This window comes from Sturnira hondurensis, unplaced genomic scaffold, assembly GCF_014824575.4.
Source record: "Sturnira hondurensis isolate 20B ecotype Veracruz unplaced genomic scaffold, ASM1482457v3 Scaffold0007036, whole genome shotgun sequence".
Taxonomy (NCBI): domain Eukaryota; kingdom Metazoa; phylum Chordata; class Mammalia; order Chiroptera; family Phyllostomidae; genus Sturnira; species Sturnira hondurensis.
The window spans coordinates 6,956,651-6,970,817 of record NW_028079667.1 but is presented as its reverse complement, the minus strand read 5'-3'; the positions used below and the strand labels follow the sequence as shown (position 1 = coordinate 6,970,817).

General features: G+C 41.8%; 1 protein-coding gene across 3 annotated transcripts in view; it reads right to left on the bottom strand.

Annotated features, from left to right (window-relative positions):
• Positions 1-14,167, bottom strand: part of LCMT1 (leucine carboxyl methyltransferase 1) — a 62,883-nt gene that overhangs the window by 17,232 nt on the left and 31,484 nt on the right. For all 3 annotated transcript variants that reach the window (XM_037051067.1, XM_037051066.1, XM_037051069.1), the window contains 2 exons: positions 10,558-10,634; positions 8,974-9,035 (listed from right to left, as the gene is read on the bottom strand). In XM_037051067.1, the coding sequence (XP_036906962.1) occupies positions 8,974-9,035; positions 10,558-10,634 (139 nt within the window). The remainder of the gene's footprint in view (positions 1-8,973; positions 9,036-10,557; positions 10,635-14,167) is intronic.

Genomic DNA, 14,167 nt, shown 5'->3' with positions numbered 1-14,167 from the left:
ACATACATACTTCACACAGAAAAAGAAAACAGGGTCACTTAATACTTATTTTGAAAAATGCTTTTCCTACTTAAAAGTGATTTCATGGTGTTCTGCTGAGTGAAACAGTTGGCTGAGCCAATCCCTCACTACTAGATGTGGTATTTCCAAGTTGCCTCAGTCTTGGACACTGGGATGAACATCCTGTATATGTATCATGAAGCACCCATCTAATTATTTTTTTAAAATAAGTGGAGAGTAACCTGTGTGATATATACATTCAGGGATGTTCCTACAGTGTGTAAGACAGAGATGTTTTGTAAGGGTATAAACTTGCAATGAGTAGCACATAAGTCCTAAAGATCTAACGCAAAGTATATCAGCACTGACACCCATTCTGTACTATAATCATCAAACTTGCTAAGAGGCTAGCTCTTAATTATTCTAACCACTAAAAGGAAATGATAATGTGATGTGAGAGGTACCAATCATCACGATGGCAGTTATACTACAATAAATAAGTGTGTCAAATTAACAGGCACACCTGGAGCTTACACAGTGTTGTATGTCAAATATATTTCAATAAAAAAGTAGGTGGCTAGAAGGGGAATGAAGTGGTTAAAGTTTAAGCCTATTTTATACTGGTATTGATTGGCAGGCTGCTCTCTCAATGGTATGCCAATTTGTAAGATACTATGTTCAAAAGGAAATAATTTATGATCTGAACTATTTGCAAATAAAATAACACTTGCTTTAAAAGTATTCCAACAGAGGATGAATGGCACCTTATTTCCAATGGTTCTCAAGCTGTGGCTGCATCAGAACCACACACATTAATGGGCTCCACCCCCACAGTTTCTGATGCAGATCTTTCAAAATGTAGAGATTTGCATTTCTGACAAGTTCCCAGATGGTGCTAATGCTGCTCATTTGGGACTTCACTCTCAGAACCACTGGTACAGATGACTGGCAACAGGGAATAGCAGGTGAAGGGTTCATGATGATGGTTCAACAATCTAGTCAGAATTTCTGTGTACACCTGAAATTTTTTTCAGTTAAAGTTAAAAAGGAGATTTATGATAAAAAGAAAATTGACTGTTTACCCAAAGCATCACTCAACTTCCTCAAGGGCACAAATCAGGGAAGGAGGTGGAACATCCAACAGCCATCCTGTGTCACTGCTAGTAACTCCTGGCTTCTCCTGGCTTTGAGGACCCACAGCAAACAATGTGGAAAAGGGTAAAGCTCAGCACAGAAGCAGATTCTTTCTTACGATCTTGATGACCCCAACTGGCTGGTTCCACTACACTTAGCCACACACCATAAGCTAAAAGAAATACCTCCCAAGAACCTACTGAGTGTTAGGAAAGCACCCAAGAACAAGTGGGGAAACCCAAGTCAGCCCCCAGCACCACAATGCCCAAGTTAGGAAAAGACTATAAAGAACAGGAACGCATCTGTCTGCCACACTATGAAGTCAAATGATTCCCAAACGCCTATGTGCCTTCTTATAAATAACATACATATTAATAATAAGCATATTTTTAAAAGATTTTATTTATATATTTTTAGAGGAGGGAAGGAAGGGAGAGAGGAATAGAAACATCGATGTGTTGAGAGATACACTGATCAGTTGCCTCCTGCACACCCCCAACTGTGGACCTGGTCCGCAACCCAGGCATGTGTCCTGCCTGACAGGGAATTGAACCAGAGACCTTTTGGTTTGCAGGCCATCACTCAATCCACTGACCCATACCAGCCAGGACAATAATAAGCATATTTAATGCAAGTTTTCCATCCCTAACAACAATAACAACAACAACAAAACCCACAGAATTTTGAAGCATGAAGTTCAGAGGAGACGTCTTACCAGAGATTTGGAGCTACAGATAGCTCATAAAGTAGAAATGCACACTGCTACAATTACTCTTCTAAAAACTGAGCACAAGGTACAGAGGAGATGGAGGGGTCAGTGACCTGAGGCACACCTGGTCATGGCCCAGCCATATCCACAGCATGCTCGCATGTCACCCAGGAAATGTTGGAGGAGATGGCCTGAGTCACATTAACAACAGACTCTGATGATTCCAACAGTGCTGGGAAGCGCCCTGCCTGGTTTCAGAAGCTGTAACCCCCTATAGCTAAGGCTGTTTAAAAGACCTTGGGACCATAAGCCACTAAGGAGACAAAACTAATCCTCCCAGCAGGGGCACAGCCTCTGCCCTCTTTACTTCACCCTGCTTGGCCCCTGGAGGATGGCTGGTTAGTCAATGACACCTAAGATTCCTCAAGAAAGGAACAACCTAGGGCGGGCCCAGCAGCTAAGGGGCCATCAGGGAAGGACTTAGGGGATTGTGGAAAAGGGAAAAAAGACGCTCATCCCTTGGCTTTGTCATAGCCTGAATCCTCATTCTATCTGTAAAAAGTCTCCTAATCTCTTGGCTGCCTGCATCCCCCATCTGATTCAGGCCTGGTACAACACCACAGCAGGGTGCAGCCCTGTGCCAGAATGGGTGGTTCCCAGTGCGGGGGAGGGGGGTATTGATCAGGCCTAAGAAAGAATGCATAATATCCCATGAAACCTGCTTTGCTAAGAATGCCCTCAATTTAAATTAAGGGTCCGAGCACAAAATAAGTTGGTTTCCCAAAGTTTTATGGCCCTTTGGCATCACTCTATCTATCTGACCCTGAATCAGAGTAAGCCCTTAAAGGTCTTTGAATGTTATCTATTCCTTGATCATTAATGCCTGACAATGATTGATGAGCTTTACGTATATACGCCCTGTATTCCCATGCAAACTAAACCCAATAAAAGCCCAGAGAAAGAGTGCTTGAGGCTCTTCTCCTCAGAGACTGGCCACCCTTCCTCCCCAAAGATCATGTTTTTATAGATTTACTTTCATCCACAGCAGCGGCCAGGAGGGCTCTGCAGGACGGAGCTCCCCCATGCAACAGCACATACACTCCATCATGATTCTGGTGCCACAGTGAAGTTGGGGCTACTCAAGCTGTGCAGATAAAGTCCATTACCTGACCTCCCAGGATGCCTTCCCCTCACTATGTGAGGAAGCAAGTTTCAAAGGAGTTTTACTATTCCAAGAAAATAAGCCATCTCAGCATGCAAAGTTATATAAATTTGAAAATAGCAGAACATCCTTTCAGCCTACCAGATTGGGAGAAATTTTACTTATTTTTTTACTTTATTTTTATTATCTGTCATAACTTTACTGGGTCTCTCCTCTAAAAACAGATAATGTTATGCATATATGCCTTCAGCATTAAAACCATGAGATAGGATTCTGTAGCATAGATTCCTGGGGAGCTGCCGAGATGATCCTGGGCACTTAAGGCACCCAGACTGGAACGGTGCCTCCGTTCCTATGTCTGCATGTAAGGCCTCTATATCAATGGGCTCCATTCAACAGGCTCCACTGGAAAAACACAAACTTTTGCCCCTCTCTGCTGGATAAATTGCTGGAGATTGACTTACCCAGCTTTTCAGTCTACCATTCCAGTTCTTTTTCTTTGCCATCATTTGATGGCTTGCCCAAGAGATCTTTCCACAGCTTCGGTACCATTTTCCATTTGGTACCATTTTCCAGTCTCAGACTCGTCTGGCCTTGAATATCAGTTTCCCCTTTGACCTTACTGATCTTTCTTTGAACCTCTTCTTCATTGAGTTGTGCCTCCTGGACTTCCTGCTGTAATTTTTTTGGCTTCACGACCCCTTTCCAAACTCTGGATTTGAGACAAAGAGTCTTCATTTTTCTCTCATATTCTGTCTTATTTCTTGACATTGATCCTTCAGCTGTTTTTCATTTTCCTGTTCAATCTGTAATTCATTTTCCTAAAATTCTTCCTCTTCAATTTCGACATCATTTCTTTTGATCTTTTGCTCCATGCAGACAATTTTTATCTTCAAAGGTAGAATTATTTTTTTGCTCCCAAAATCGTATTTCTATTTCATTTGATTCAAGCTCTTTCTCCATAGAGAGAAGCTTTTCTGCTGCAAATAGATCCACTTCTTTAACTCATCTGCTGTTGTTTTGCAGTTATTTGGCATATTTTGCTTGAATTCAATTTACCTTTTCCAAAAATTTCCATTAATTCTTTGGCATCTCTGCAAAATGTTTATGATTTTCTTTTTTTAAAATATATTTTATTGATTATGCCATTACAGTGGTCCCATTCCCCCCTTCATTCCCCTCCACCCTGCACACCCCCTCCCCCACCATTCCCCTTTAGTTTATGTCCATGTGTCACAAGTTCTTTAGCTGCTACATTTCCCATACTATTCTTTTCTCCCCCCTGTCTATTTTCTACCTACCATCTATGCTACTTATTCTCTGTACCTTCTACCCCTTCTCCTCCTCCCACTCCCCTGTGTGATCTCCATTTCTATGGTTCCACTCCTGATCTAGCTGTCCTCTTAGTTTGCTTTTCTTTTAGGTGTGGTTGTTAATAACTGTGAGTTTGCTGTTGTTTCACTGTTCATGTTTTTTATCTTCTTTTTCTTAGATAAGTCCCTTTAGCATTTCATATAATAAGGGCTTGGTGATGATGAACTCCTTGAATTTGACCTTATCTGAGAAGCACTTTATCAGCTCTTCCATTCTAAATGAAAGCTTTGCTGGATAGAGCAATCTTGGATGTAGGTCTTTGGATTTCATGACTTGGAGTACTTTTTTCCAGCCCCTTCTTGCCTGTAAAGTCTCTTTTGAGAAATCAGCTGACAGTCTGATGGGCACTCCTTTGCAGGTGACTATCCCCTTATCTCTTGCTGCTTCTAGGATTCTCTCCTTCATTTTAATCTTGGCTAATGTAATTATGACGTGCCTTAGTGTGTTCCTTCTTGGGTCCAACTTCTTTGGGACTCTCTGAGCTTCCTGGATTTCTTGGAAGTCTATTTCCTTTGCCAGATTGGGGAAGTTCTCCTTTATTATTTGTTCAAATAAGTTTTCCACTCGTGGGTGTTCCTCTTCCCCTTCTGGTACCCCTATAATTTGGATGTTGGAACGTTTAAAGATGTCCTGGAGGTTCCTAAGCCTCTCCTCAATTTTTTGAATTCTTGTTTCTTCATTCTTTTCTGTTTGGTCATTTTTTTCTTACTTCTAGGTCCACTTCCTAGATTTGAGTCCCAGTTTCCTTCCCATCACTATTGGTTTCCTGTGCATTTCCCTTCACTTCAATTAGTTTGGCCTTGTTCCTCTAATTTGTGACTAAAATCAACCAGTTCTGTGAGCATCCTGATCACCAGTATTTTGAACTGTGCATCTGATAGGTTGCCTATCTCTTGGTCACTTAGAAGTACTAGCTCTGGGGCTTTGAGCTGTTCTTCCTGGGCCATAATGTTTTGGTCTGTTTGTGCCTATTCCATATGAGGGGCAGAGTCTTAGGTGTTCACGAGGGCGGGGCAACCGAAGTTGCTGGGTTGTGACGCTGTATGTGGGGGCGGGGTCAGAGAGGGGCAATGGCATTTGTTCTGCTCTCTCTCGGATTTCGGTCCCCTCTGCTGCTTCCTGCAAGCAAACTGGGCCCCACTGGTGCCGGCTTCCGGGTGTGTGGGCCTCTCCAACAAACTCTCTGTGAGCCTGGGAGCTTCTCCCGGAACCTCAACCCTGAAATTTTTTCCAATTGGTGTTTTTAGGCTTTAATTCCCATTGCTGGGGCCCTAGCCTGTGCGGTCTGTCTCACTGCTCACTCCTTCGCCTGGTTTATCTGAGTGTGAATGTGTGACCGTGGTTAGCCAGCAGCCGCCTTGCGCCCTCACTGGGTCTGCCCATTGCCACCCCATACCTGAGATCTGCCAACTGCCGCCTGTGCCCAACCCCCCTCCGCCAGCTGCTGACTCCGCCCCTCTTACCTCTGCCCCTCTAGCTGAATGGTTTGTTGTTGTTGGACTTCCGTACAGTTCAATTTCCTGTGTTTTGGTTGTATTTTCGTTACTAAAACTTTGTTGTCTTTAAACTTGATTGTGCGAAGAGGCAGTGTTTCCACCCACGCCTCCATCTTGGCCGGAAGTCCCATGATTTTCTATTAGGTTGTCTTCTTTGGGTTGATTTGTGAATTTGAGGCCACCCTTTAGCTAAAGGGGACAAACTATGCCTGTATAAAGTTCATTCAGAAAGCTGTGACATTATCTGATGTGGGTCACTCACAGAGAGATGACCCAGCCCCATTCCACATAAAATAAGTTGTTCCCATTTGTTTAAGGATATGACAGGATTCTCACGAGGCTCCAAATATCTTAGTATCTCTCATTTTCTATCAGAGTGTACCTTCCAGTCTGACCTATCACTTGAGCTAAGGATACTATACCCTCCTGACAAGCTCTGACGGGTGACCTCACAAATAATCCTCTGAACTTCATCTACCCATACTTTAAGTTCTAGGGTGCACCAGCCAAGGGTCACCCAAGGGCCCAGATACTGGTCATCAAAGGTATCGAGTCATGTCTCTGGCTATGGAAACATGGAGAAAGCAGTCTGTGTAGTCAACTTAGCACCCTGGAGACCCCAAGCAGGAAGACTGTAAGGTAGGCTCAAGGAATGGTAAAGCTCCAGAGAAGAGCTACACAGGAGAAGCTATTCTAGGAGAAGCTACACAGGCCACCCACAGTGTTGGCCCAGGCACTGGGGACACAGCAGCACCAGGAGCACCTCAGCTGCCCAGCACCTAAGCCAGGCTACACAATGCCACATGCCTCCTTCCATGCAGCCTCCACAGGAGGGAGGCCCCAGCTCCCTCATGTGCCCTGCCTGCACACTTCCCCTGGTGGCCCACACTCAGGAGTGAGGATGCCCTTGGCCTGGTGCAGGTGTGTGAGCACGCAGCAGCAGGGTCAGCCAGACTGGGAGAGATTTTAAAAATGAGAATACCCAGTGAGAGGGTAGGGATTGAGAATCCTTACTCCCTCTAGCAGAAACAAAAATTAGTAAATAGGGTCTTAAAGAACGGTAGCTTTAGCTAATAGAATCCATAGTATGTAATTCTTTGCTTTGCTGGCAATGAGCACACGTACATATGTTTTCTATAGTACTGTTTAATATAAAAACATTAAAAAAGGAAGCAATCTAAATGATTACCAGTAGGAAACAGATGAAATAAAATGAAATTTCCATGCAAAGAAGCACTATGAAGCCATCGAAATTAATGATACAGAACAGCAATTTTTAACCAGTGTGCCATAAGAAACACACTGATGGGCCCCAAGAATTTTTCAAACATGCAATACCTGACTATTTAGTCAGGCACACTGACCTCTTTTCCCTTAGATGACAACAGTCAACACAATAGGTCTCTGATATGAATGAATCAAAATTATACATTTTGGGGGGGTCAGAGAGCCAAAAAGTATATTATATATATATATATATATATTATACATATATAAGCTTAAGTACTTAATTTATGTGTCTTTTAGTAATTGGTTTATGTGTGCCATGAGATGAAAAAGGTTAAAAATTGCTAATGTAGAGAGCTACCCAAGCAGACAGGTAGATAGCGATGATTTGCTGGGATGTGAAAAGAGCAAGTTGCAAACAGTACATGTTAATCACTCAGTTTGTTAAAATTACCCATAAATACAGATTTATACACAGAACTATAGATTCATTCATTCAACACATCTATTGAACTACAACATATATTTATTCAATGTACATTCATTCAGCAGAAACCTATTGAACCTTCTCTGTGCTAAGCACTGGGCTGCATTTGTGTGTTCCTCTCCTAATCTCTGGGTGCAACATTCAGCTGTAGTAGAAAACAATGATCATTTGTTTCCTTGGTGTGGGGTGGGATTGTGGAGGTTCTTTATTTTCCACTTCATATATTTCTATGTAGATCAAAAGCAATGTAAAGTGCTAGATCTTTTGCTACACATAATTGTTCTGACACAAATATTAACCAAATACGTAGAAGTCACAATAGCAGAAGTGTGGAAAGGAAACAAATGGCAAAGCCTGACTAGGTTCCACCTACAATTGGTATAAGGGAAACAAACAGTGGGGAGACATTTTCAGTGGAAACGTCACTGGGCACCCGGTCACGACAAGACAGAATGACTAATGCAGTGTGGTTGTAAAAGGGAGCTTATGAGTTGTATGATGGCTACTGGATGACCTGGGCCAGCCATCTGAGAAGACTACCTTCTCCAAGCATGTTTTCTGACCTGAATTATTATTAAGCTCCTTGCACTTCTCTGTCAGACACCAACTGAAAAATGATAGAAGATTCTGGGAGAGATTTATCTTGTTTGCAAAAATGTGAAAATGCAGAAAGTGTTGGTGGAAACAGTCATAATTAAAACTGGAGGGGAAAACAACAGTGTGGGGGCCAAGGAGCTAACATAAGCGGGTGACGGAGTGGTGGAGACGAAAGTGGCAGATGCTCAGCCCCTCTCAATGACTTCCATGTAGGAGTGAGGGTCCAAAGTTGCCAGAGCTGGTCTTTCCAAGGAAAGCAGGAAAGCTAGATTTTCATTAAAAATCTCCTATCAAAATTTTGGCAACTAATTGAAAAAAAAATTTTAAAGCACAGGTGGCAAACATAAGGCCTGCAGGTCGAATCCGGCCCTCCACCTTGTTTTCTCTGGTCCGGCACCTTGTTTCCACCCTGCAGCAGCGCCGAGCTCCTTGCCCCTAGTTAAGGAGCAGTTACATGTATACAGTCCTAAAGTTACATTCAGCCCTTTGAAGGCACCTGCGAGGCTGATGTGGCCCCCGGTGACAATGAGTTTGACACCCGTTGTAAAGAGTTAAGACTGGGGACCTATGGACATCTAAGAAGAGTCACACAAAAAGGATTTTAAACTCCTTCATGGTAACTGTGAAGGAAGCATAAAGGGATCAGAAGTAGACATGGTGTGACATGTGCACAGGGATGCGCACACGCACACACATGCACGCACACACCATCTTTACAAAGAAATGGGAAATCAAGCAAAAGCAGCTATATAGTTTATAACGCATTACTTAAATTAAGGATACTTGCCGATTTGAAATGTGTCCTCTGAATGTAATTCTAAAATAGGTTTTGATAGAAGAGGCTTGAATCTATGGGAAGGTGTGAAAGAGGAGAAAGATGAGTCAAGCAGCTTATTTACTGCAAAAATGCACACTCACTATAAAAATGGCAATTAAATCCTGCTACTGTGGGGTCTATTGCTCAATTCCATTTAACCAGAGACACATAAAGTCAAACCGCAGTGGACATGTGTCTTGGGTTAGGTTAGCTAAGCATTATACTCAGAATTTGATGTCAATCACAAACTGATCATGGTTTCATGATCATGATCATGGTCATGGTTTCAGTTCACACAGACTGAGCAATAGCTACAGACATGCTAGCAAGAACTTCCCAAATGTTCCAGTATTTGTCAAGCAATCTCTACTTTTTTGCCTCTTCTCAAACAAAATTTTAAAGATAGCTATTATTTCTCACAGATAACTTCAAAAGTTGACTAAGACCTATGGGCATTGACTTAATGCCCATAACGTTTATGTGATAACTCCCCCAATCAAGACTATGAAAAAAAGTCAGAGCCAAATTATCAGTAACCAGCCACCATGCTCAGATGCCAGTGCATTTCCCACTCTGGTAACCATCAATGGACTGAATCAGAGCCTGTTTTCTTACACTTCACTGAGGTCTAACGGGCTTTCTTACACTTCATAGTGACCAGAGCATCAGAATTGCCATATATCATTCAAAAAGCACATTTAATATAAATTTATTTTCAATTTGGAAAGGGTAAAAATCTCATTTTCATAGGATAAAGTAGAAAAAAACAAAGCTTGAAAATATTTCCAGTTTGTGAGGATTGGACATTTCTAAAGGACAAGCTTAAACTTTTAGGCTTATTACATTTTTGTAAATACAAGAATTAGGATTTTATTTCAATGACTGATTTAAATAGGAGGGACAAAGTATGGGTTAACACTATTAAGAAACCTTGACTCTGGGCTTGAAGGCAGGATTTAAATCTCAGCACCACTCTTCCTAGCTGGGTAACCTTAGGCAAATTAGCCAAACTTCTTTGGGCCTCAGTTTTCCCATCTGTAAAAAGGGGCTAACAATAGTACTTAACTCAAGTCTGCTCTGAGGATTGGATGAGACAACCCAAGGGAAGCATTTACAATGGTCCCAGGCAAAAGGCAAGCTCTCAGCAAAGGTTACCAAACTCGTCTACAACTTTGCAAACCCTTTGAAACCTGGAATGGCTTCCACAATATCTCATATAATCATCAATTAATTTCAGTCTCCACTCATTCATTCAAAAAATACTGCATGTCTGTTCTGAACAAGGCACCTTTCTACGCCCTGGAGATAAAGAAGCAAACAAAACCAACACATAATCAAATTATTTAAACTACAATCACTGGGTAGAGGCATGGGAGAAGGTGCATTTCCTTTGGAGAACTCCATGACACATTGGAATGAGGGTCCCGGGGTGAGAATGAAGATCCGGAGATGCTCAAAGAAAAGCAGTGCACAAAAATGAGGTCCTGGCGATCAACCCTGCCACCTACTGAGAGCTAGTTCTGAATTCTTTCTTCTGGCCAAACCCACACTTACTTGATGCTGTGCAGCTTTCTTGTGACAATCATTGGGAAATCAACTTCAAAATATTTACTTGGGAGAAGATCTTGATCCTGAGAAGAAAAAACACAGTAATCTTGAGAATTATTTATTCGTGCATACATATACTAATCATCTTCATGGACCAAGTATGAAGCCCCAGAGAGCAATGTGGCACTTACAGATTTTAAATCAGGGAAACTGTATGGTAAGAAACCCATTCTCCAAATTATTCTGGTCTCAGTATGAAGAATGGACAGAGGAAAAAGATAGGAAGCCACTGAGGTTGTGCAGGTAAGAAGTAATGGGGAGCCTGAACTGGGATTGTGATCGCTGGGATGGAGCGAGGAGATAAGAGGTACTTTGGAAATAGGACAGGACATTACCTCCAAAAAGCGGCTTGGAACCTAACAGCGCAAGTCAAAATTAATGCATGTAGCGGGTCTGACCAGCAGTTAGGGGATAAAATAGAATAAAATAGCAAATATCAGAAAGCATGACATCTGCCCTGACTGGTATGGCTCACTTGTTTGGGTGTCATCACGAAAAAGTGAAAGGTCGCCAGTTTGATTCATGGTCAGAGCTCATGCCTGGTTTGTGGGTTCAGCCCCCAATCGGGGCGCATAAAAGAGGCAACCAATCGACTTTTCGCTCTGGCACTGATGTCTCTCCTCTTTCTACCTCCCTAGCCCTCTCTCTAAAAATAAATAAATAATATATTTTTAAAAAGAATTAATTAAAAAAAGCATGACATGTAAAGAAAATTTGATATACATTTATTTTTCTTTCTGTGAGAGTATAGTGGAAAGATTTTAGAAAACAGGCACTCCAGAGCCTAGGGACAAGGGTTCAAATCACTTGTTTGCTGTGAGGCCTCTAGAAAGTCACTTAACTCCCTGGGCCAAGGTTTCCACACCTGAGAAGTAGAGAAATGATAACACCTCATGGTGCTGTGACAATTAATGAGGAGAGACACAAGTGACACTCAGAAAAGGGCCTGCCTTAGTAAGCCCGTATGTGTTCCTATTATTTATTATTTACAAACATAGGTACATAGATGGGGGTCCTGGCTGAGGGTGTACATTTATTTTCCACTGTGGGCTGCAATAAAAAAAAACATTTGAAATACACATATACACACACACACACACACACACACAGCCCTGCTTTCCTTTTCTGCTTTTGCTAGCTTGGTTGGGAACATTCTGGAATGCCTCCTCTCCCTGTCCGCTCTGTTACCACCTACACAGACTGAAACAACACCCCTCTGGTGTTTCTCAAGAATACATGTCACGTTGTGGCAGCTCTTCGTGCCTGAGACCCCGCAAGAAACGAGGTGCTCTACACCTGGCCCACCTGCCCAGTGGTTCCTCCTAGAGACATATTTAACAGCCTTGCACCCACCTGTACTTATATTCAAGAAATGCAGAACTAATGTATTTTTTAAAAAGAAGAAAGAAAAGATAGTTGCTGACATCCAGAACGTGGTGGTAGCTGCACTGCTGCAGGAGGGGATGAATGGCAAGGCTGACTGACACTCCTGTTTCTGACTTGAGCAACTTGCATAACCAAGTACGCAGACATTAACAACAGATGGAGAACAAGTACAGAAGGCAGCAGACAGACATCCCTGAGGACTGCAGAATGGGGGCAGAAATCATGAGCAAGCATTTCCAAGTAGCAGGGGATGCCTAAAGGTGAGTATTGAAATTGTGGGGTCAGCCATTCCCCTCTCATGTGAAGAACAGTCCTCAGATAAAGTCTCAGGGGATCTGGCCTGTGGAAAAAGGGGGAAGGTAAGGAATGGGAGACAGAAAAAAGGAGAGAGAGAAGAAAGAAAAAAAGGAGACAGAAAGAAAAGAACAAGAGCAGATTTTACCCTTCGCCATATAGTATTGCTACAAACTGAATGATCATCAAATTTCTATTACACCCTGTATATTGCATCTCCTGTACCTGCTTACCAGGTGCAAAGTCCTTCTTGGATGCAACTTCAACCATATATCCTACAGCACCCCAGTGCATTATTAACTCCCTATATGAAGCATATCATGTCACTACAACCCACATCTATGATCAGCCCTCTGGCCCAGCAGATGAGTCACCTGTCACATGGCAGCACCAAACACACATGCCTACAACCTCAGCTTTGCAAGGAGTCTATTTGCCTCAGTACACACAAATGCAGATGACAGTGGTTCCTGTTGAAAAGATAAATAAGCATCTATAGAGATGTCTAATGACCATTCTCCATGTACTTTCAACCCAGTAACTGGAAGATGTACAGAAGGGTGTTCTTACATGAAGAAGACTGTGAAGGCAGAACAATCATGGATTTTTCCAATCAACTGTGCTTTGGGAAAGTATTAACGGTTTTGTACAGGTTCTTGAAAACATTATTTATAGAGAAATCAACAAAAACTATATTTGTTGTGATTTCTATAAGGTGCATAATACCCTCAAATTCTTCTAGTAGTTATTCCACTGAACAACTTTATTGCAGGGAGAAAAAATTTATCAAATGTTATTGCAAAAACAAAGAGGAAAAAAAGACAAGAAAAAGGGGGAAATAAGAAAACTTCAATTTTCTGGATACGGACAAAGACCATAAAGACATGATTGTGCCTTGGCTGGTGTGGCTCAGTGGATTGAGTACTGCCCTGCAAACCTAAGAATTGCTGGTTTGACTCCCAGTCTAGGGCACATACCTGGGTTGCAGGCCAGGTCCCCAGTGGGGGGGTGCAGAAGAGAGAAGCAACCACGCATTGATGTTTCTCTTCCTCTCTCACTCCCTGCCCCTCTCTAAACATAAATAAATCTTTTTTAAAAAGACTTATGATTATGTGATTGGACTTGTGTTTAATTTGTGTTTTTCTCAGCTGTATGAAATAGGCTTTCTGACGTTTAACTAGTCCGACTTCACCCATGAAGTTCTGTGCCTGCTGTGTGATTGTCATTCAGTGGCCCACAGTGCTCCTCTTTGCTTTCTGTTTTCTTTCAATGTAGTGTGAAGCATCTTATTCTTTTCTAAGAATTCCAATTTGTCTTAACTCTTTTGATGCTGCAGCTATTTAAGTAAAAGTTAGTTCAAACTAATGATGTAGAATATTTTGACCAAATAAGCTGGCCTACAATGCCTCATAAAATAGCAGTGCAGAGCTCTTAAAAGGTATGAAAGAGGTTAAGGGAGAATAAATGGTAATGGAAAAAATACCCCCCCAAAATTGCAAACAAGTGGAATTCCTACATCAAAATATGTATAGGTGTGAAATTTGTAACAAATGGTCAATTAAAAATGAGTTGAAACATTTTACATCCTTACTAGCAATATATGTGAGATGTAGTTGCCCAGCATCCTTGCCAACATGTCATTGTCAGTCTTTATGATTTTAGGCATTTTTATGGATGTGTAGTGGAACCTCCTTCTGGCTTTAATCTATATCCTCTAGACAAGTGATATTGAACATCTTTTAATCTGGCTATTAGACCTTCACATATCCTCTTTTTGAAAGTATCTGTCAAAGTCTTTTGTTCCTTTATACTGAATTGTTTTTTTTAATTGTTGCTTTGTATGTGCTCTTTCATATACAGTAATTTGTTGCATATT